Source organism: Gobius niger (assembly GCF_951799975.1).
Source record: "Gobius niger genome assembly, chromosome: 13".
NCBI lineage: Eukaryota > Metazoa > Chordata > Actinopteri > Gobiiformes > Gobiidae > Gobius > Gobius niger.
This window is the reverse complement of record NC_136864.1, coordinates 29,170,881-29,196,148: the sequence shown is the minus strand read 5'-3', so window position 1 is coordinate 29,196,148 and position 25,268 is coordinate 29,170,881. Positions and strand designations below refer to the sequence as shown.

General features: G+C 42.1%; 1 protein-coding gene across 2 annotated transcripts in view; it reads right to left on the bottom strand.

Annotated features, from left to right (window-relative positions):
* The window catches only part of pik3r2 (phosphoinositide-3-kinase, regulatory subunit 2 (beta)), a gene marked incomplete at its 5' end in the record, with an annotated part of 28,427 nt that extends 16,489 nt beyond the window's left edge, over nucleotides 1–11,938 (bottom strand). For both annotated transcript variants that reach the window (XM_079570128.1, XM_079570129.1), the window contains one exon: nucleotides 11,620–11,938. In XM_079570128.1, coding sequence (XP_079426254.1) covers nucleotides 11,620–11,938 — 319 coding nt within the window. The remainder of the gene's footprint in view (nucleotides 1–11,619) is intronic.
* Nucleotides 11,939–25,268: the final 13,330 nt, after the last annotated feature.

Here is a 25,268-nt window from a genome sequence, read left to right as displayed (position 1 = left end):
GATAAACTACAAAAAAAAGTCATTAATTAAGCCCTAACTCCCACCTGGAAAAAAACTGAGAAAAGTTTGACAAAAAAGTGACGAAAAATTGATGAAAAAGTGGCAAAAATGTCACAAAAATGACAAAAAAATGACAAAAAAAGTGACCAAAAAATTACAAAAAAGTGACAAAAATTTGATACAAATTTGACCAAAAAATGACAAAAAGTTACCGAAAAAATGACCAAAAAAAATGAGAAACTTTCTTCAGTTCTTAACCCCTTAACTCCCACCTGAACCGAGCACATTTTCTCCAGTTTGGCTTTACCCCAATCCAAAAGCTTCTGGAAAAAAGCTGTGAAAATAGCAACAAAACTGAGACGAAAACAATGATGGAAATGTGACAAAAAAAGTGAGAAAATATTGACAAAAAAGTGACAAAAATTGATGGAAAAAGTGGCAAAAATGTCACAAAAATGTCACAAGAAATTGACAAAAAATTGACGAACAAATTACTAAAATGTGACAAAAAAAATGACAAAAAATCACAAAAAATTTACAAAAATGTGATAAAAATTTGACAAAAAAATTACAAACATTTAACAAAAAATTACAAAAAAGTCACAAAAATGAGTTGAATACCCGACAAAAAAATGATGGGAAAAAAAATCTGATGACATGAGGAAAAAGATCCTCTCGGTTCAGGCGGGAGTTAAGAGGTTAAAAAGTAACTATATTTAAATATACTATGAAAACATTTATAAAACTCACCCTGTACCATGACCGCTTAGGTTTGACTAGATATGTGTAAAGGTAATTGTGGATTTCACTCTCTGCAGTGAGAGAAGCCTGCAGAAACCTGTCAGCACGAGAGCTGCACAATCCCCCTCCAAACTCCCTTACTTTCTACTTTGAGGTTGCTTAATTTCAGCAGTGGCCCAATCCCTTAAGACTTTAATGAGCGGCGGATAGAAGTGAGCGTGTCCGGGCCGCTGCGGAGTGCGCGGCAGCCCAGGGGTGACTTCAGGTAAACTGTTGCCGAGGATCAAGAAACGCCAGATGTGCGCGAAACAAACTGCCAAGTCAAGCTTCCCCCGTTCGAGCGTCAGGCCTGGAAACGCGCAGGGAAAGAGAGGGGGGGAAAAAAACGCGGGGGGGGGGCAAGTGGCTGAAATCAAACGCGGTGGGAGAGGCCAGAGGAGGGAGCCGTTTGGAGACCCGGCGGGAACGGTATGTGCTGATTCGGCGATTCTGCTGCGAACTCAACCAAATTAATAATGAGCGCGGGTCAGAGCCGAGCCGTGCCTCCTGCCAAGAACGGCCCCCGTGCCCCCCCCCCCCAGCTTCACCCCCTGCCCCATCAACCTATGTATGAACCACAGCGCCCGCGTTCCTTTGTAAAATCAATATGCGGAACTATTTTCGACAACATTTTCGTATGATCGGGACAGTTAGCTGAGCCATTTCCCAAAAACACTGTGACTTGTCGGACTCGAGTGACAAGATTTGCAAAATTTATACAAGATTATTGAGCAATCCTCCTGCTTAATGCGATTCAAATTTCTATATTGATATATTTCCAATTGATCCGATTGACGAAATGGTACTGGACATTCATGGCATTTTATTTTGTTGGTTTATTAATCAAGATACTGCCGATTTATTATCATGAAAGACAAAATGCACCACGACACAGAAATGTATCTTTAACTTTTACAGGGCCACTGTCAATCGTAAACGTAACAGAACGATGCTTTTCACGACCTTAATGCACTGTATACAAATGTGTGGATTTTGTTGTGGTACAAAAGCCTGATGTTCCAGCCTAAGCGCTGTGAGATCAACTCCCAGCCCCAACACTTTTCTGAAAATCAACCTCCAATCTTCATAGCCCGAACCCTTTCTCCTGTCCAGTTAAATAAAGAGTCCGTTCAGCAGAGTTTTACCATGTGCCACGCCTTTATTTAGGCTGGAGCCATAACCAAGCCTAAATAAGACGAGGAAATGCGCCTGAAACGAGCACATCTTCAAATGTTGATTTTTTTTTGGCATGTTTTTGCCACTTTTTAATGTTGTTATTGTTGCTTTTCTGACATATTTTTGTCACATTTTTGTTCGTCTTTGTTTTCGTCTCTATTTGATGCTTTTTTTGTGCGCCAATTCAGCAAGAAGCCTGGTGGCCACCAAAAGTTAGTCTTAAAGCCACACTGCGTAGAATTTTACCCAATAAATAAAATTCAAATACAAGCATTTATTTTCTGACAGATGTTTCCATCATAGAACAATACCTGATAAATGTACAAACAAATATTTATGAGGCTCGCCCCTGCTAAGACATGACTGTAAACTTCACTAGGAGTGGGGACGTCTCCAGCTCGTCTCCATGGAGATGTGACGAAAGGCAGTAGAATTTAAGATTTAAATAGGTTAGTTTCTCATCCCCGTCCGTTATTTTATTACACACTGCAGTAACAGCGTTTTCTTTGTCATTAGGAGCATGTTGTTTTACCGCAACAGTATAGTCCAAAATGTTACGCAGTGTACCTTTAAAGGAACAGGCCACCGTTTTTCCATACTGAAATATGTTCTTACCTGAGCTTGGACGAGTTGATGCGCACCTGTCTGGCCTTTGTGTGTGCCCTCAGTCACGCAAAACACCAAAAATGTTGTTAGCATTTTGGCCTCTCTCAATGTATTCCTATGGCTCCAAACGGGCACGCACAAAGACCAGACAGGTACGGATCAACTCGTCTAAGGAAAGAAAAATGGTGGCCTGTTCCTTTAATCCTTCGTCTCAGTGTTATGTTATGTCATCAACATGGCCATAGCAAACTACATATCGTGGTTTCAATACTGATATGAGATTTTATGGCGTATTGGTGAGACCTGAACAACTATGCCAGTCCAACGTGTGGCTAATAATGCTACACTGCCTATGGAGGCTGCGTGAATTAACCTCACTAATAATACAATATACGCTGATGCCTTCTTTTAGTCTTTAAAGTGGAAGCAGGACTTTGTTTATCAGTAAGTAGCCATGTGCTCTCGGGTTTCACATCCTCCTCACAGGACTCGTAAGTGTTGCTGCGATGCTAAATGTCTCCCCCCCTCCAGCGGCTGAAAGTTCCGACAAATTTGTGGAATTTCGGGCAAAGTGGAGAAGAGGAAAAACAACATCAACTCCTGACTCAATTGGAGCAGCTTCCTTTGGCAGGACAGAGAGGGACCTGACGTGCCCCGCTGGCCTACCCTCCGCCGGGGCAGCGAGGGCACCCGGGGCTGACTGACATGGGTTTCGCGCTCGTAAACAACCTCCCTACAGCAATGAGCCCTATGGTCGGACGGGACATTTCTGTGGCCTGGAGCGGGATAAACATCCAGCCCTATGGATTTGAGCGTGCACTGACTCACCTCCGGGACGTTTCAGGTCAACTTGCACAGAAACATCAAAGCGTCTTGTCTTTGGTGGAGTGTGGTTCAAGAATAAAAGAAATCTTCTTTTTGACAATACAAATGTAAAAACTCCAGACCAGCATTTCCCATCATCCCAGGAAACAGTCTGCTCCGAGGTACATTTGCTCAATTATTGATGAATGAGAGGGCTGAATCACTGCATGTATTATTTAACCTCTTAACTCCCGCCTGAACCGAGAGGATCTTTTTCCTCACGTCAAATTTTTTTCCCATAATTTTTTTGTTGGGTGTTCAACTCATTTTTGTAAGTTTTTTGTCATTTTTTTGTAATTTTTTGGTCAAATTTTTATCACATTTTTGTTAAAAATTTTGTAATTTTTTATCATATTTTTTGTCATATTTTTTTGTAATTTTTTGTAATTTTTTGTCATATTTTTTGTCATATTTTTTGTAATTTTTTGAATTTTTTTGTCATATTTTTTGTAATTTTTTTGTCACATTTTTCTCTTTTTTTCATCAATTTTTTATCAAATTGTTGTCTTTTTTTTGTCATGTTTTTGTCATTTTTTTGGTCACATTTTTGTCTTTTTTTCCATCAATTTTTTATCAAATTGTTGTCTTTTTCTGTCACATTTTTGTCTTTTTTTGTCACATTTTTGTCTTTTTTTGGTCACATTTTTATCCCATTTTTTTGTCACATTTTAGTCATTTGTTCGTCAATTTTTTGTCAATTTCTTGTGACATTTTTGCCACTTTTTCCATCAATTTTCCGTCACTTTTTTTGTCAATGTTTTCTCACTTTTTTGTCACATTCCCATCATTGTTTTCGTCTCAGTTTTGTTGCTATTTTCACAGCTTTTTTTTCCAGAAGCTTTTGGACTGAGGTGAAGCCAAACTGGAGAAAATGTGCTCGGTTCAGGTGGGAGTTAAGGGGTTAAGAGCTGAAGAAACCTTTGGAGCTTTCTTTTTTCTTTCTTTATATAATTCCGAGGCCGGCGCACAAAGGCAGCCAATGTGAAGCTAAATATTTGCTGTACCTCCCCCTGTATCGCTGGAGTTATGCAAGACTGCAGTGTGTATTGTCAGTGGGCAGGCTTGTCTTTTCACAGAGCACACACGCAGCAGCGAGGCGATTCTGAGAAGCCGGGAAACGCTCTCGTAACGCGCTGGTAGTTTATCACATTTGATGGCGAGGATTCTGGGATTCACCGAGGGGCTTTTTTTGGGGAGGTCGTTGTTGCTATGATCTCTTTATCGATGGCTCTGTGTTTATCACTTGCAGGTACGCTGGATAGATGCTCCAATGGGATCAAAACCTCACCACATAATGTTGAAATATTAACAGTAACATATGGCAAGCTCTTTTAGTCATCGGTCCTACTGTAGTCAATGCAAAATGTATGTTTTTAGCACTTTCTAATGCCTGAACCGAGCACATTTTCTAAGGATGAGAAAAAAGAGTGACAAAAACACGACCAAAAAGTGACCAAAAGTGAGGGAAAAGAGCGATGAAGAAAGCAACAAAAAATAAAAAAATAAATGCTTAAAAAAATGTGACAAAAACGAAAAAAAACAGAGCAACAAAAAAGTTACAGTCAGTTTCGCAGGTCTTAGCTTTCAAATGAGGCGTTACACTGACCTAGATTTGGGTAAAGCCAAACTAGGGAAAATGCGCTCGGTGAACACGTGGGGTTAATCTCTTAACTCCCACCTGAACAGATCCTATTTTCTCCAGTTTGGCTTTACCCTAATCAGAAAGCTTCTTGGGGAAAAAAGCACCAAAATAGCCACAAAAAATGAGAAGAAAACAAGGATGTGAACGCAACAAAAATGTGACAAAAATGTGACAAAAACTCAACCAAAGAGTGACAAAAACTCAACCAAAGAGTGACAAAAACTCAACCAAAGAGTGACAAAAATTCAACAAAAATGTGACAAAAAATCAACAAAAATGTGACAAAAAATTAACAAAAATGTGACAAAAATTCAACAAAAATGTGACAAAAAATCAACAAAAATGTGACAAAAATTCAACAAAAATGTGACAAAAATTCAACAAAAATGTGACAAAAAATCAACAAAAATGTGACAAAAATTCAACCAAAAAGTGACAAAAATTCAACAAAAATGTCACAAAAACTAAAAAAAAAATGTGACAAAAAAGAAAAAAAAACATAAAAAAGGTGACACATTACAGCAACAATGCGAGGAAAAAGATCAGTTTTGTGGGTCTTAGCTTTCAAATGAGGTGTTACACAGCCAAAAGAGGACAGAATGCATTTGGTTTAGGCGGGTGGTAAGAGGTTAAGAAGTGGAACCAACTTTTTTTTCTGCAGATAAATTGTCTATGTGGTGTTTTTAGAGTATTGTCTGCTGCTCCGAGTTCTTTTATTGAGGAAACAGTTACAGTCTGGTACAAGAACGAAAATGCACATGTTAAAATAAAAGATGTTGTGTAAAATAAAATAAAAATCGGGAACTTAAAATAAAAAAAATCGAATCAAATTGGGGCTTGAGTGCATCGTTACATCCGTACATTTTAGTGAAAACTTCTATCGTCCTGTGTGCACTGCCCTCTCAAAAGACGCCTCAGCTTCAGTATTGGAAGTACAGCAGCTTGTGAATGCAGAATGGGGCAAAGCAGGACCATTGGAACAGGCAGATGGGTTTGAGTCTCAGCACTGGCTCTGTAAGGCTCGGTGTGGCTCCTGTACATGGGGCACTTTTGTGTTTGGTGTTGGGCCTGTGTGAGCGGGTGCTGACAGGGACAGTTGGTCGCCTCCAGCTGCAGACAGGCCACGGATCACCACGCGCCCTCCCTCCCTCCCCCCGCCCTGCCCACTGCGCCGCCTCACCGTGCCACATGTGTGAGGGAATGTGACCTCAGGTGATCTCACAACAACACCGCCACCATTAGCGCCGAGAGGGGGAGAAGGAATCATCGCCGGCTCACGGAGAGGTGCTGGACACTTTGGTCGTGGTGAAACGATCTTTATCCCTTTTTTGTGCACTTCATTGTGTATCAAGTGCACTTCTCCACTGTGAGTGTGAAATCAATAAAGTTCTATCTTCTCTTGTTCAATAGGCTCAGACAGTGAGATTGGGTCAGATTCATTTGATCTTGTCACAAGATCACTTTCATAATTTGTAGAAAATTTCCTTCAGAATGTTTTCTGTGATGATACAAAAAGACTCTTGTCAGCTTTAGAAGAATTTCCCATTTCAACTACATTTTTAAAGCTACTCCGTCAGTCCCACATGTGCATTAGGATTCGTTATCAAAATACCATTTCTTTAGTGGATCAATAGTGTGTTCAAGTTAGGTCAGTGTGATGTGGCCGGCGGCAGAAGAGAGTCTGCCCCCTTTCCAGCTCGCCATAAACTATCAAGGGTTTCAATGCGAAGAATGGGCAATAAATTATTCTTAGAATACCCTCTGCAGCCTTTTATGGATTTTTGACTTTGATTTGTGGGGCGCAGTAAGCTGCTCCGTGTTCAAATAGTGGCTTACCTGCTTTGTATAGAATAGAAAATAACTGCACAGCATATGATTTTAGCTGGCTCTGCAACGCACTTGTTTAAACTTTTTATCCTTAATTATGAGTCGCACAAACTTTTGGCCCGTTTCTGCACAAACTAAAGCTAATGCTCCTCTTCTGCTGCTGGATCCAGTCTGTACAAAATGTTCTGGGTGTTCCTGTTTTGCTAAAGCCATTAATCTTTCAGTAAAACAACTTCACGCTTAACTGGATTGGGGGTTTGCAGCAGAAAACAACATTTTCTATAGCTCTGTGCTAAGTGTGAAGCCAGGCCATGAGAATAGCCCATGAGTTGAAACTAAATACAGCTGGTTCCTATCTTTGCAGTTGAATGGGTGGCCTTGGCTCTCTCTCTCACCCCTTTTTTTTGCAAGGGTGTTTTTTTTCTCCCTTTTCTTAAGTCCTATCTCTCCAATCCTCAAGTCTCCACTCTCCGCGCCCGGACAGTTCTTTGAAAGTCTGCTCCTGGTAGGGCATTCTGAGAATAGGCCGTGCTAACATGGTTTATGGCTGCCCAGAGAGGCTATCGGACGTGCGAGGGAGTCAAAAGGAGGGAGAGAGAGAGAGCAGGAGCGTGTAACAAGGGAGGAGTTTGTGAAAAAAAAAAAAAAAATGCCGAGCCACGGTTCACTTCAGCAGGCAGTTAAAGTGAGGCCAGGGAAAGGAGGGAAAAGAACACTCTCTGGGCTCCAGCAACTTTCAGCTATGTAGAAAAAGAGGACATTTTTTACACAGTATCATTGTCCAACTGTTCACACAACTATTTAGGCTGTATGATATTCTTTACGAGCTACAAAATGTCCAGACTCTCAACCACTCCCAATCTTCTGCTACTTTACGTTATGATACAAAAAAAAACAAAGCAAGGGTGAGGTGAGTAATGTAGCTGGAAAAGCCTGAAGAAACAAATGAGCCTCGTATCAAGCCAAAGAACTGATCATTAACAACTCTTAAGTTATTCTGTGATATTGCAACATGCACTCATTCTTGTGACTCACTGAAGTGCAAAAATAACAAAACAGTTCTTGGTGTTCTTTATACTGCATAAAACAAAGACTGGTTTCACATGGGATTAACAGTCCTGCAGTGTATTTCACTTATTTGGGAGACTTTAGGGTGAACCCGACTTTGGAAATGTACTTTTTGAGTGATGCATGAAATACTTTCAGGAGCATTGACATTGAGAGGTGACAGAAACTCTTTGTTGTTTGCAAAGGATTCTGTACGACCTCAATAACTGCATCACCTTGGTGATTTATCTATTCAAATGGCAACTTTGACTCAATTGCGGAGCTAATATTTGGAGACACGTATAAAATGGATTTGTTTTGTAATGTGTCTCAGCAGCTCACAAATTTCCTGCAGTTTGTGTGTCTTCAATGTTACATACAGCGTGATACATTGAAATTATATTTGCTCTCAGTCAACAAGAAAGTGTGATTTGTCAGATCTTAAAGAGGACAAGTGCGAAATTAAGTTTTTTGAGCTTTTAATCATGTTACAGCTTTGTTTCCTTTGTTATGAGTAATATGGGCAAGACTCGCAGCTAAGCCACACAAGCTTTCTAACCCTACAACTACTAATGTTCATTCACTGGAGATTAAGACGGATTATATTCGTCTGCTACACTCTTCCAGAAGATAGAGACAGACTGTTGTGGAGCGGAGGGAGCTCGCAGGAGGAGGTAAAGGAGCTGACCAGTGAGGGACACCACGCTCTGAAACAGAGACAAACCCAGGAGGCGCTGCACCGTGTCAGAGGATCACTGAAGGTTTACCCGATCTACAAAACCATGCTGGTCAGGTTGGCCCACAATGGCTGTGGTTCAGTCGCAGCGGCTCAGGACTAACCCAACACACAGTAGTACAATTACATATAAAGTACTCATTTACTCACTTACCTAAGACCTAAAAATAGACTTATTTTGGTGACTCAGTATTGATTTTTTACGTTTTATAATTAGAAATTCTGTCTGTTAAATAGTAACAATGAAAGACAGGCGCTAGAACTGGTAAAGATTTTGACTGGGGCTCCTCCTGCTGGCAGCTGTAAGTATAACCTATTAAAAACTGACTTTCAGTTTCAATCTACGGTGTGGTTTACATTTTCAGCTTGGTGTAATAAACACACTTTGAGTAGAACGCATCAGAAGAAGAAGTAATGTTGGATTATGGGCAGTTTTAACTGGGTTTTAACAATGACGTAACTGTATCCAGGAAGTACGGAACGGAACGCTGACACTGTAGAAGAAGAAACAGCCAAATTATACAGCTTTGCCTGTGGATTACTCAAAGCTGTGCGGAGGTAATGAAATACTACTCCAGGTCTGTCTCTGACGAGGGAAACATGGTTTAAGGCTCGAAAAAGTCGATTATGCATTACATGTCCACTTTAAGTCATTTTTTCTTCTCCGACTGAAGCACAAGAGATATAATCCAAAAGTATCAGCAGACCTGTTCTTTACATTTGTTTGCATGGACAAAATATCAGTGCTGTTGATGTGTCTGTACATGACATGTCCACTTTAATGGCAGTTTCTAAGTCCTCTGGCCCTGCCCCTCCCCCCTGCCCCCTCTGCCTGCTCGTCGCGCCTCTCTCTGGGTCGCTGTGTCCCCGTGTGTCTCCGGATCGCTGCTGGCTGCCCAACTGGTTTGTCTCAGTGCCTGTCACGGCACAAGGGAAGCCGTTCTCCCTCTCACCTGCCTCGCCAAAAGGAACGCCCGGCCCATTGATTGTATGGAAATGGAAATGGTGAAAAAAAAAGCTCATTCGATCGTGCGCAACCCAAGGGAGAGGGGGAAAAAAAACTTGTAAAGAGGTCCTGATGTGTGGGGCCGGAGCACAAAACTCCCTTCAAACTAATGAATTGGAATGGTGTGCAGTTGTAACGCTGAGTGAATGGCCAACTGGCTGGAGCAGAGGTAACCCAGAGTTCAGGGTCTGCAGTGCGTGCCCGCGGTGGTACTCGGCCCATCTGTCATAAAAAAGAGCGCGGCCAATCGCGTGGAATACGGCTTTAAGACCAGGGGAGGAGGCTGTGCTTTCAGGACTTTCCGTTTTGTTTTGCACTCTGGCAATCTGGGCGAGGAAGCAATAAATGAAGCGACGGCGGAGTGCAAACGAGGAGAGGATCCAGCGGTTTGGTGGAAGGACTTTGATAAGGAACCTTTGCTTTTGCTTGAAGGGTGTTTAGTTGGAGCTGTGTCGTGCCAAGTGTGTGTTTGAGTTGGACGTCAGTGCTGCTAAAGTAAAGCCGAGCCAGATGAAAAAATATGGGAAAGACGTTTGAAATGAGTGCATATAGCTGTGCTCGGGATTCAATAAAAGTTTGTTTGTGTAAAATTCTTTCAAAGCAGTGGGCGAAATTAGTGTGAGGTGTCGGAGTGTGTCGAGAGTATTTTGGAAACTAAACTTTCCCTGTTTACAATATTATTACATACAGTACTTACTTAAAAAAAGGCACATGAAAGACAAAATGTTCTTTCAACTAGAGCAGGGGTAGGCAACGTCAGGCCCGGGGGCCAAATCCGGCCCTCCAACACAGAACCTCTGGCCCCCAATGTGATTTTGAGAAATATTATTATGCAGGTAAGGGATCAAATAACTGTTAAAGCACTCTAAAAATGTGAGAAATAGTGTCTTTTTTAAATGTCTTTGCAGAACATCCCACTTGGTCATGTATAATGTAAAACAGTGATTCTCAACTGGTGGGTCAGGACTCAAAAGTGGGTCTCGAGCCTGTAGGGAACCTTTTTTTTCCACATTTTCCATCTGAAACTACACGGAAACACACTGGAGTCTGTTACAATTAATATTGGTTGTTTTGATCATGATTTCAGTCTTAAAAGCAAATCTAAGGCTTGTTCAATATAAACATGTGATAAATACAATATTTTATACAATATATGACAAATGACAGTTTTATTTGGGCCGCAGCTTGTCATTAAGTCTCGGAGCCGGACCACTTTAGAAGCACTGATGTAAAAGATTGGCATTTGCAAAAAATGTTTTTAACTTTGGCTACATTGGTGAGGTTCGGCCCTTGGAGTTTTGGCAATGATGAAAATCGGCCCTCCGTGACACAAACTTGCCTACCCCTGAACTAGAGTATGTTCACTATAGCACCATCAGTTAGTGTCGCCAAAACTGAAAGCTTGTTTCTTGCTTAGCATTTCAATCACGATCATCTCAGTCTCTCACTCATTACTGTGATTTCTTTACATAGACATTATTTATTTTCAAGAAACGTTCTCCCATACTGGCCGATCCCCATACTCTTAACTTACTTAGCTATGGTCTCGAAACCACAAATGTGCTGTACCACTGTAGAAATCAAATGCATTTTAAATTTGCGTAACCGTCTTTGCTGCTCAAAGTGATGAGGAGCTTCACAGTTCACAGTGAGAGCTGTTGCTATGGTGAATGTGAGAGGCGACTTCAAACCAGTGAAATACTCCCGACTAGTCATGATAAAAATCCAGCTCATCATCATTAAGGCAGCCTTGACAGCCAGCTCTTACTGCTTTCATCCGAAAAGTGGGACAGGCTGAAACCCCGCTGGATTTCTTTACAACAGAATAAATGGCAGAGCTTTCCAGATACTGTTTGAATTATCAGGTTACGCTCCTCATTATGCATCAGCTTAAGACATACATCTGACCAAAGCACAGATCAACATATCCTTTACCTTTGTTGGGGTCGGTCCGGGGCGCTGCGGGGATTGGCCTCTGCGATCGGGGCTGCGTGGACGGGACGCTCATCTTGACGGGCCCCGCGTACTCCACGTATGTCCCGGGGAAGTCTCCTCTCTGCTTGGACCTCTCGTTGAAGCCCAGGAGCCAGCCCAGCCTCTCGGGCCGCTCCTCGCAGCCCTCCTGGTAGCTGTTGTTGGACAGCAGCGACGCCTTGCTGACAGTGAGCAGGTCTCCGGGCAGCAGGTCCAGGTCCTCCTCCTGGTCTTTCGTGAACGGGTACAGGGCGCGGTACTGGAAACCTTCGGCCGCCATGTTTCTGAGAGAGGTCGGGTCGCTCAGAAAGGTGAGGGGTTCAAGTTGTTGTGGCGGGGGATCTCGCAGTTGTCGCCCAGTTCTTAGAAGACCGCGACGTTGCCTCCTGGCGCCATTTTGTATAAGAAATCAAAATGGCCACCGGGAGAGCGTAGGTATGACGCAGCACAGATCTCTTGTCCTCGCAGTTAGGACTCAGCCAAAGCTTAGGAGCATTTCTAAAAAGTGTGAAAAACAGTTGTTCAGACCTGTCCGGTGTTGGCGGACTGGAGCACTTTCCTCAGCTTGATGCCCCGGTTGAGCCAGATAATGGAGCAGAGAGAGTGTGTTGGCAACATGCTCTTTTCACCGAGAGGAAGCCTGGTGCTCGGTGTCAGCGGTGCGGCCGGGGAGGATTTAGGAGGGCAGGCGATGTCGTGGAATCAGTGAGACTCCCACATGACTGTGACCCACCACCCACCTGTAAGATAACAGAGAAGAAGAAGAATCACTAAAGACTTCAAGATTCAGATCATGGTGCGCATTTTAAACACAACCAGGAGCATTAACGTTTGGGAGAAGATAAGGAAAGAACTGCAGACTTCGCGATTTCAAGATTGGGACAAAATTTTGTTTAGTAATATACATGTATGGCCATACGTCTATGTCATGATGCGTATCGTAAACCATGGACTGACCAACTCAGTTCTAGAAAAAAAAAAACACAAATGTTTTTGACTTAAAGTTGCTCTTATCGATGCCAGCTTTGGCGCTGATTGGTTTGAACAAAAGAGTCATCATTTTAAAAATGCCTCTGCACTTTCCGCACTTTTGGAAATGTTTTACTCAATGTCTGGCTTTATTTATAACTTTTGGAAACTCAGCTTGTGCTTTCGTTATTCAGTTCATTCTATAATGATAAATCATAAAACTTAGTGCATTTGAATATATTGTATCGCGATATGCAATCGTATCAGGCGTCTGTATCGTGACAGTGATACCAGCGATTTCCTAATTGCAACCATTCAATTTGTGATTGTGATGTAAAAAAAAAAAGAAAATCCAAATATAGTCTTGAGATAAATGTCAAATATTGACTTAGAGGTGCAACAAAAAAAACACAATTGTGCCAGACCACACTTCATCTGCACTTTGACACTTTACTTCAGACTCAGCGAAACGCTTCTTATTTCTTTAAACATCGCCTTTCCCATACGCTTCAATCTTCCTGCCAAAGCGCGTCCGTCTTAGTAACAGTTTCGGAAACGACACAAGCTTTCAGCCATTGGCTGCGTTGCTCAACCAATCGCAATTGTTCATTCGCCTTCTGCCCGCTGGAAACTCAGCGCAAAGGCATCGAGACCAAATCATTTATTTTTGCATGTCGCTAAGCTATTTGCGAAAATATAGAAATACAAAACTTGGTTGAAATATTTTTAGCCATTTTGCTTTGTTGACAATCATAAAGACTGGAAAAACGAGTTGAATTCAGCGAACGGCTACGAAACGGACAAATACAGATCACAGAGTGGCGTAGTCTGTCACTGTTTTGGACAATTTGGATCCATGGCGACTCCAGTTCGAATTTCTCCAAGTTGTGCAATTCTTTTCTTGTTAATTGTACCAAAGCACTCCTATCCTAGCACGGACAGGTGAAAAAAGTGTAAAAACACAAAACCCCACAAAATATACATAAAAATGTTTCAAAAATACAAACAGCGGTTTATTTGGGATGCCGCACTGCAAAACGAGCGCGAACACAACTCCTCATATCTGGCCTCAATCTTCTGGTCGGTATCTTGGCTGTACCCCAGCGATTCCAAACACGGCGACGAAAACAGATGCGTCGTGCTTTTAATTCCAAAATCCGCACACGAAAAATAAAAACGAGCGACTTTAGTGTTTTCGGCGAAATCTCGGCGCGGTGCGAGAAGAAAATGGCGAGCTGCATTGGCTCGGTTTTCTCAGGACACGGCTAATGTCCTGATCTGCTGCGTCATATCCAAGCACAGCCCGGGCTCCCTTGGACACAACGCTCTCCACACCAATCCCGTCGCGCCTAGCACCTCCGACAACCAACAAGTTTCCACCCAATCGCCGCTTTCCGTGGAGAAGCTCGGAAAAAACAGTGGAGAAAAGCGAGTTGGGTCTTTGGAAGGGGCGTGATTGTTGGAACGGAGAGTGCGATGCAGCCAAATCTCGTGTGAAGACGCTTTGGAAGATGATTCCAGACTCATTTTGGGAGTAATTAACCGTTGGGGCGAGTGAAACAAATCTGGACTGCATCCTCAATTCGAATCCCACAAAACCCTCCAAAATACTCCATTAAAGGCCATGTTTTGGCTAATCCGATTACAAATAAGTCATACGTCATACGAAACTGACAAATCACTCACCGATCCTTGCCAGGCCGAATCAGAACGCCTCGCTCTTGAGCCCTTTATGGCTGAATTAAAAAATGCTGACCTTAAATCAAACAGCCCTGACTTTTTGCGTGTAGAGAGATCGCACTCGATGTTATATTTATGCCCATTATGTGCCGCCGGACTGATCAAAAATTCACCAATGAAGAGGTGCGATCGGAGACGAGAGATTGTTCCAGAATCGTGGTTCAAACAAGGTTACGATGCAAAGAAAGTGCATTATTGTACGTTCGAATGGCGTGTTTGACGACGATGCGGTTCTGAAACTGCAAAGAGCTTAGAAGGGAGCTCGAGAGAAATAAAAAAGTTGCACATTGAGAGGCAAATAGCAGCAAGTTTCGTCCTGCAGAAATGCGTACGAAAGGGATATCTGGGGCAGTAGCCTTGAAATCTACCGAAGGCCTGGTTTTTGCGAGGCCTGGTGTTGTGCAATCACTTCATGCAAGAGTCGGACGGAAAGAAAAAAAAAAGAAATGTGCCAAATACACCCGCGAGAAAGCGTCGAAATTGCACCTGCGCGTCCGGTCGGGGTCTCCTGAAAGCTCCGGCGCACGCTTTTCGAAGCCTTATCTGCACAATCTCCTCGATTACGACATTCGGTTCGAGAGGAAAGGTCTACTGCGATGTTCTTTTTCCCCGGAAAAATAAATCCCACGGACGCACGGTTTTGTGGGGTTTTCGGCGTGTGTGGGGATGCGGTGGGAGGAGGAAGAAAACTCACCCTTTTTTTTTTTTTGGTGTTACTTTGGGTTCGGGTCGGGAGCCTGGACCAGCCTCGGAGAGAGGGAGAGAGAGAGGGAGAGACGCCGGACTCTTTCGGTGCTTTCTACATCCCCCCCCCCCCCCCCCCCCCCCCCCCCCCCTGTATTTTTCTTTTTTTTTTTTTTCCAGAGACGAAGAGATGCCAGGCGAGACACGTGGCACTGGCATTACCCAACCACAGCCCGCAATCCTCACACCACTATCACCCACCGCCCCCCCCCACCCAACCCAAACCCAAAAAAACTCTCCGCTCACCCCCTCCTCCTCCCGAAAAAAAAAAAAAAAAAAAGAAAAAAAAAGAGGCACAACTCCCCCCCCCTCCTCTTCCTCTTCTTCCACGCAGGAGGAAAAAAAGTCCGGTGTTGTTTACGGCCATCGCCTTTTTTTTTTTTTTCAAAACAAGCAAGTGTGAGAAAAGGAAAACTCTCATCCGGGTCTCTCATCCTTTCTCATCGCTCGGCTCAGAAGAAGAAGAAGAAGAAGAAGAAGAAGAAGAAGTCATCCGAGGACAGGGCGCACTTCTCCCGGTCTGGCTGCGTTGCCGCCGCCGCCGACAGTTGGAGATGAGAAAGAGCAAAGTGTCCAGATCCATCCCTTTTTGGTGAAAGACTTCCCCCCCCCAGGTTGAAGCGCGCGGCAGAAAAGCGCTGTCAGCCGGGGCAAAAGAGAAGAAGAGGAGGAAGGAGAAGGAAGAAGAAAAAAAAAGAAAACCCGGCGCTGTTTGGCATCGGCGGAAGAGTGGAGTCCGCTCAAAGGCAGAGAGCGCAGGCAGGGGAAAATAATTAATGAATTCGACGGCAAGTAACTCACTGTTGCTAGAGCGGGGGGAAGCCTGTCCCGCGCTCTGATTGGCCGCTGCGCCGCCCATGTGCTCTCCACTCACGGAGATGCCGGGCAAATCAAGGAAATGTTCTAATATTAGAAAATGTATCCGGGCAGTCGTCAAATGCGGCGTGGAGGCAGAGCGCGGGTTCGGGGCAGCGCGGGCGCCGGCTGCCGGGTTTCGGGGGTGAGGCAGAGCGGAGGCAGGGGTTTTGCGTTGTGGAAATAAAGAGGTGAGGGAAGAAGGGTAGAAAGTGTGAGAAAAAGGATGGGCGCCCGTGATTGGAGGGGAGTCTGTGAGTCACGGCTCGGTGGAGCAATAGGATCAGAGACGGGGATAGAGCTTTTAAGTGAAGTCAAGCAGATTTGTGCTGAAGTTGTTGTGGAAAATGCTGACCTTACTCTCTTTAAACACCATGAAAAACATCCTGAAGTGAGATCTTTAATGTATATTAAGCTGAAATCTAACATTGTGTCGATGGAACGTTTAAAGATCGAGCACATCAAGAGTTTATCAACAGAAATGCACACTATTTGTGAGAAAATGTTTGAGTTTCAGGAGTGTGTTTTACTTTGGAGTGTGCAGACGAGTTTCAGTAAAAACGCTACGTCAAAGTGGAGTTTATTCAAAGTTGTACACGACAAACTGAATGGAAGGTCATGTATAATGCATAAATGCTTTGTTTTATGTGTCAGTCAGTCGGCCACTGTGACCTGTTCATTATAAAACAGTCTGCATTATTGAAAATGGCAAATAGGCTACAGAGCATCACTAACACTGCAGTCACACAGAGTCACACACCTGTCCCTCAGTAAACTCTACTATTATATTTATCAACAAAACCGCAATTTGATCCGTTCAATTAGCAAATTGCAAAGGATGTCTTTATCTAGGTTGTTGCAATATCCTGTAAACAACAAAATATGTTGTCTCCAAGTGATTATATTCTGGAAGAGCTCTACAAACTCATTCAGAAAGGCATATGTTTCTTGTATTAGTTTAGTAGATCATATTTCAGGAGTTGCTCAAATGTTAATGCACCTGGACGTGAACTATGATTTGAGAACGTAGAGAAAATCAGATGGCCAGTTGTATTATCTCCTTATTCTACGGCTGTCAAGGGTGAACAGATTGGAGACTGATACATTGTGATTCCACACATAAATGTGTCGATGAAACCTGAGCAGGGCTGTGCATAACGGAGTACAGGACAATACACGGATCGTATCAAGGCAGGACATAGACTAAAGGATTCAGAACATGCAGTCTAACCATCTATGGCACATCGCTGCCCTCAGGCAACAAACCACCATTATGGCTCTGACACTGGTTTAAAACAACAACAAAGTTTTTTAATAATGTTACCAGACATGATTCTGTCCAATGAAGTCGGGGCTGAAGTAGGAGCGTTTGTGGAGGTAGGATCGATAGAATCATTTTAACCGTTTTGCATTTAAAATAACTTATATTTTTAGCAGCATCAGCTTCGTGTTTGTATAAGCTACGCAGCGGCGGAGTGATCTGCTAGAAAATAGTCCCTCAAAATGCGATCATTCATGTGATGTAAGGTCAGTTTTATTCCAAAAATTATTCTATGGACACAGACATTTATATAGTTAGTCTGGTGTTATAAGTGATTTGCCTCAGGTGCTCTGTGGAGCGGGTCAGACTGGTTTTAATGCAGGCTAGCTGATACCATAGAAATGTGCTAGCCTTGCATTAGCCTAGCGCCATTAAACTCTTCAAACATAAGAACTGCATGAATTACAAAAAAAATATCTCCAGGTACCAGCAACACTCTGGATAACGAGGAAATGAGGCTCTATGTCAAAAATCCTGAAATATCCCTTTAAGGCCCTTTTTTCTTAAAATTCTGAATATATCTTGTATTACAGAAACTCTATCGCGATACACCTGAATTGTGATGTGTATCATGAACTGTGTTTGTATTGTGAAGTGACAGGACCTTTATTACACAACATCCATGGTTTGAAAACTGCAGGGTTTCTGCTCAGTTTGCAATGACAAATTCAAGACCTTTGTAAGACCTAGAATTACAAAATTGAAGACCACGAGCTCCTGACGATGCCTCACATGTAATGTAAAATTAAGTCAAATAATATGTCAAAGAAAAAACAAAACAAACAAAATAACATTTTATTTATATAAATTACAAAATTTAGGGCAGAAAAAAGCGACCTGCATAATATCAATTAACTAATGGTTATGGAAATAAGTATTAGGGATGGAGGATTTTTCATGTACATATTTCCATTTGCAATTTTAATGATTGTTAATGTGGGCATTAGATAGTATTCTACATTAATTACAATTATTTCTTATTCCAAATGAATGGACGACGAGTTCACCCTTTGAAACAAACTATTAAACAAAGACTCCAGTGCATCAGACACTCTTGAAATCGCCGACTGTTTCTAACTTTACCCCCATTTGGGTCCAAAGAAGAAAGAGGCTAAATGCTAACAACATCTTTGGTCTATGTGAGTGCACGCGTAAAGAGCAGACAGGTACACATCAACTCGTCTAAGCTCAGGTAAGAACATGTCTCAGTATGGAGAACCGTGAACTGTTCCTTTAACTGTTACGAAATCAAAACAGTCTTTATGTGCGAGCACAGAGAAGCCATTCTGAGCAAGACGTCTGTGAAGGCTCTCAGTCGTACAGGAGTGTTCCATCTTCAATGAAGTTTGTTAAGTCATCTTCTGTAGTTGAAGTGTCAAACGTCAACTAATTGATTATTGAAATAGTCGACAACTATTTTAGTAATTGATTCATCGTTTTCTGGTTCACAGACTCAAATAGAGCAAAAATGACATGAAAATTGTGGTGTTTTGTACATTGTAAATTTCATGAGTATCTGTCTGTGTCTCATCCAATCAGAAAGCAGAACCAAGAGCCTCCAACAAACATTTACTTTAAGTTTCCTCCATCAACACGGCCTCAAGCGGAGCCACTTTTACAATGTGATAACACAAAAAAAAACAAAAAACATTTTTGTTGCCTGGCCTGCCAAACGACATGCTTTTGTATAGATATGTCAAAGACATGTAGTCTGGGAGCAAGCATGATCTCAACGATTTCCTGGTGGGCGTGATTGACAGACGGCATCAACCAATCAGAGCGACGCTGGATACAACACAGTAACAAGCGGCAGACGAAAGAGCAGAAGAAAACAGTGTATTAGTCGCCGCGCCGCCATCTTGAATGATTTGAGGCGGTGACAGGTGACGGCTTCCGACTCTCAGAGCGTGATTGGACTGATGTGGGTAAAATCATCAGCCGCCCAGACGGTTCTTCTTTTGAACAGAAAAGACGAGTGTCTGGCAGGCCAGGCAACAATTTTCGTACGCCATCGATTACTCGTAAAGTAATCGATAGATTAATCAATTCCGAAATAATCATTAGTTGCAGCCCTATATCGACATATGCGATATGGTCTAATTCCATATATCTCATTTAAAAATATATCGATATATCTTAAATATCGATATATTGCCCACATCTTTGTAAATATTGAGCCAAGCTGAACTCCTCTCAGTGGTCTATGTCTGGTCTGCGGGCTGAGCTTCAACTTTACTGTCACTGACGAAGCCTTTTGGATGAGAGGCAAAACATTGGACACTTCAACTACAAAGAAGACGACTAAAGGACCTTCATTGAACATTCTGAACAAGCTTAAGACTATGGTGCTATTTGTGCCCTGTGTCTTTTCAAGTGTATGGAGGAGCTTTATCTATGACAACATACTTGTATCATACAGAGGTGAAGCTGGTAAAGACAGACTGACCAAACATGCAGGATTGTTCAAACATCCATGTATGTTTTTAATGAGGGGATCCACGTTTAGCACTGCAGGATCTCCCTGAGCTAACTGCATTTAGACAGAAGCTTGTACACATTTTAGATAACTTTCCGAGTGTCTTTCGAAGCATTAGTAGCTTACTGATATTTTGGGCAAAGGTTGGAGGTTTAGCAGAATTTAGTCCGTTTTAACCAAATAAACAAGACTAACTTGACAAGAAAATGTTTGACTTTTGAAATACATTACAATTCCCCGCCATGTCAAAAACATTTCTTCTGAAACAGGTGGATTTCAGTAACTTTTCAGCGTGTAGCTCAGGCGAGGCCACGCTCTGAGCCTGTGGCGCAGTTGATTTTCCTCTTCCATGTGGACAGATGGCTCAGAGCCAGGCTACATTCATGCAGCTCTGCTCCTCGCGCTCGGGTAAAAAAGGGCCCAGAGACATGCAACAATGTCTGAGTTCACCGCAATGTCACCAAATTCCACCGCTTTTTTTAGAGAAAGCAGAGACGTTTTCAGCGGGCACGTAAACACAAAGAGTGACACGGGGTTTCACCAAGATCTCAAACAGAGTCAGGCGTGCAAAAACAAATGACTCCCTTCCCTTCTCAGAATCCTGCTTTGCATGTCAGTGTCTCAGTAATAATATCCCCTCTCCAGCTTATCACATATGAACTGTGCTAGGAGAGTTAAGTTGTACTACGTCGGATGTCAGGATGAGTCCCAATATAAAGACACTGGTCCGAAATAACTGGTGGCGTCTGGTGGAAAAGTGGCATCTCTTTGAGGCCTTTGTGGAGGAAAATGACACTTGGCATTTTAATAGAAGAAGCGCTGCTGCATTGGGAGACATTTAGAAGCAGACAATGCGAGCTTTGCCACAGGACGCTCTCTGTGTGGATAATGGCCGATTGACATTGGGTTGCATAATGCTGCCGGCAATTACAAGGACGGACTTTTGTCAGATTATGCAAGTGGCACAATTTATTAATGACATTTGTGTGGAATCTTTAAAGGGAAACTTGCTAGTTTGTGTAACGCAGGTGTAAAAGTAACAGTAAAGCTGTGCCGGTGTGTAAACCTTGTATAGTAATTGTTGACACCAGGTTGACAACATGAAGCAACAATATTCAATAACTGTCTTGAATATTGTGATGTTTTGCTGAATAAAGTATTTCGGCTAAATGCATACAAACACTGTATGTAATTTGTTTTTAAATCAATCTGACCTCAAAAAGATCAACACAAGGCGAAAATGAAATAAAACAAGGAAAATCATGACTAAAACTAAACTTTTGCAGCCATAAAATAATCAATGATGCCGACCAGGTCCAAAAATATCTTTAACCTGATCATTCACACCTCGTCCAGTGTCTGCATGAACACCTGAGTTCCACCATGTGTCGTGGAGTGGAAGGTAATTGGCCGAGTCCTTATTTCAACTTTTACTTCACCCCCGTCCACCTCCAGGTTTAAATCTGGAGCACGTCCCGTCTTTAGCCCTGCCTTGTGCGTAGTTGGAGTCATAGGTAAGGACTGTCTATTCATGAATCCACTGACCCGAGAATGAACTCTAATCCAATAATCAATAATAAATCTGCCACTGCTGACGCTCAGGCTGGCATCAAGTGAGGCTTAATGGGACGTGTGATTGACAGCTCAGGTCTCCTGACCAACCGTGTCTTCAGAAGGACACCGGGTCATGTAAAGTTTACTTTAACACTATCATTTCATAGGGGAGAAAAAATGTTCACCGATTACCCAACAATAGCACTCTACAGATAGGAATTTGAAATGTTTTGGGGGAAATCAAAACAAGAAAGAAAGAGTGTTTAGACTCTATATATTTATGTTCTTTGCTGTTTTCTGATTGCGATCAGTTTTTCAAAATAACAATTTGAAATCCGGATTCAGTTCACAGAGCACATTTAAAAAGACCTTCATCACAACTACATTGTGTGTAGCTTTTGGCCACAATAAGAAACAAGATATTTTGTTGCTAAGGAGGATATGATCTTAAAGGCACATTGTGCAGCATTTTACCCATATTTTTTACAGATATTATTATTGTTGAAACATCCCTAAAAAATGAACAAACAAACATGTGTGTTCGCTTTTTGCAAAGACCTGAAACCTGTAACTATATTGGGAGTGGGATGTCTCCAGCTTGTCTCCATGGAGATGTTGACTAAAGGCATATGAGATTGAAATAGGTTAGGTCCACATCCAAATCCATTCTTTTTGATGACAAAAACAGCACTTTCTGTGTCGAGCTGGTCATTAGGAGCATGTTTTGTATTGCTGGCATCAGAATAGTCTGAAATGTTACGCAGTGTGCCTTTAACCAGATAATCGCAGCTTTTGGAGACTGGTACAGCCGAGGATCTGGATTTTAGAACTGCTTAGTTTTGATACTTCTGAGGTAAAATATATGTATGTGGCTAAAAGGTACCCATACTGCTTCAGACGTTATAAATGTAGTTACACCAAGTACCAACAAATTGAAAGTAAAAGTTCAGGGACAACTTCAGGGACACCTCCGCGTGACGTATATCGGAGTGTGGGCTGGCGTTGTGAGTGCAGGAGGGGATGTGCAGGAAAAAAAGTAAATAAATAACACTTCAAGTATGTTTTTGATAGGGATACCTTATAACATCTAAAACCTCAAAAAAGCCCATTCTGCATGACATGTCACCTTTAAACTATATAATAAGAAAAAACACATGTTGAAAAAAGAAACAGATAATTTTTTAAGATCAACATAAATTCCAGATTTTTGTACTTGCAAAAGCAGTGCCGAGATGAGTCACACTTAATGTTTGTTTAAATATCAAGGAGGACACAAAACGGCAAAACCGCAGAGCACTTTGGAGCGCCGACGCCATAGCGACGGGACACAATACAACTGTCAATCATACAACAATGATGCTTTATTATCATGTTTTATAATATCAAGTTAAAAACAAACTTTCTCCCGGAACTGCGCCTTTCAGAAATACTTCCAATGGCACCGGAATTGCACTCGCGGTATCAGCGTAGCCCATCGAGCTGCAAATCTAATTGCTATTCATTCTAAATGTGCGGTTTGGATCGGCGAAATAGGCAAATCGCAAAAGCTGAAATCCTTTAGGTAATGTCTTTAGCAAACAATTTCCCATATCCTGCCTCCATGTGGACTTATAATGTACACAACCTGCAAACACTGGAGCTTAGACTGCTACAAAACGTTGTGACATGCATGGGAAGTTTTGCAGAAAAACAAGAATCCATTTACGACAACACTTCACAAAACTATATGCGATTTAGCAATGGTAACTTGGTGCCATACCCGCTCCATACCCGCTCCATACCCGCTCCAGACCCGCTCCATGCCAGGACTGAGCAGCTTGAGGCCCCTCCCTTTAACTGTCCACGGCTCCGGCACCGATTATATATTTACAATGACAACACCGCACAATGCTGAGGTTTCCGTCTCGACTCACGCACGACACGCACGAGATAAACATCTTTCACTCTCTACGACATGGTAATAACAAGAGAGGTTTTTCCGCATTCGGCAAAAAAATGGACTAGTGTTTTTGCTTACTATGCAAAAATGTAGACTTTCAACAAGGAGTGCGGCGATATATCGATTTTCCGATACATCGCGATGTTTTGCGGGACGATATCGATACTTTTGATGACGTCGTGCATATTAACGAGTGACGACATGCATATAGATACAGACGGCATCTCTGTAATCGCCCATGAAAACAGTTAAGGGGGAAAACAGTTTTGAAAAAAATCTAAACTTTGTCTAATTATTCAAAAACTACTTTAACAAATATTGAATTGTGAATATAGTTTCTACTAAATAAAGAAACAAAGACATGGGGAGGAGCAAAGTGGTTCAACAGCCCATAAATACATGAAAAACGGAGAATGCTAACTTGATGCTACATGTTAGCATCGGGCTAATGCTAACGGTTAGCTAGCACTTGCGATAACTGCCGTTTTTTCACTTCTACTGAACAATGTGCTGTGAGAAAATATCCATATGGGTCCGATTTACACTTGACTTTATTTGTATGAGATAAATAAGTTGATATTCCACCAGAAAATGGCAAAAAAGAGTGAACAATTGTGTTTCTCTAAAGATTCTATTTTCCCCCTCGGCGAAGCCACGCCCCCTTCTATGACGAGATGCCGTCTGTATCTTAATGAGGCAGCAGCTCCACTGTTTTCACTGTCAATAGAGGCCAACCATGATCTAGAATTCAGTCAGGACAGCAGGGGGCAGCACTAACAGTTTTAAGCACTTGGACCAAACACCGTCACACAAATAATGTACTTTCAATGATAGTTTTTATATTTATATACAACATTAATTTGGGGTTGATTTATTCCTTTTTAAATAGGGTTTTGGGTTCTTGTTTATTTAAACGTAAATGAAGTCACTGACAGATCTATAGACCCGTTTTCAGTGTGTACGTCAAGGATCGTATATAGACACAGAAAAAAGGGGTACAAAGCACATGCAAAGAAATGTAAATGAGGAATAACATGTACTATGTTAAAGTTAAGATTAAAAGTAGCATTTTTGTATTAACCGTGATGTATCAGAGGTTATTTTTGTGCAATACGTCGATTATCGCAGTATTGGTGTATCTTGAGATTGTTATCGTAAGCCATGTATCGTGTATCGAAACGTGAGGTGCCCACCCCGAATTTCAACACGGTACGTTGGCCTACTGTAAAATTAAAACAAAAAAAATTGTAAGCTATTTGTTTTCAAATCCAATCGTGTCCATATGATACTTAAAAAATGACACATCCCATCTAAAACAAAGTCATAACGGGACAGAAACAGGATAATCATGACTGCAACTGAACTTAAACAGTAGCCTAGTCTACATGACTTTAAGTAACTATGCATTTTAGTTTTAAAGCAGTACTAAGTAACGTGTTTACCTTAATAAATCCTTTCCGTAGTCCCTGTGGGGGTAATACAAGTGTTTATGGGATGATTGGAGGGTCTTTCATCTCCCCCGGTGTCTCTGGACAGAAAACCGCGTTTGCAACTTGTCTGCCACCGGTCCGGAGAAAGCAATACACACTAATGTAATCACGAAGAAGAAGCTAACATGCTAACGGGCAAAGCTAACTGCGGGCTAACGTCACTTTAAACAGTATTTACAGCCAAGTTTGAGTGAAAAAATATTTCCATTGTATAATTGGATGTACAATATCCCTCTCTCCCTTCGCCTTTCCTGTCAGTGTAGTATTTACTCTCCAAGACAATTAGTAAGTTAAAAAATCGTAACTTGCTGCGACACCTGCAGTTGCGCTTATGGCCTCTAGGGGCAAGAGTTAGCCTGCTTAGTACTGCTTTAAGCTACGTTAGCAAAAAAATTCATAATGTCAATCTCAGTCACATGGAAGAACTCAGTGATTTGGCGATGCATCGTGCCTCCTCGCGATATATCGATATTGCCTCAATAACTGCGACGATAACGATAACCTGCCGATGTATTGCGCAGA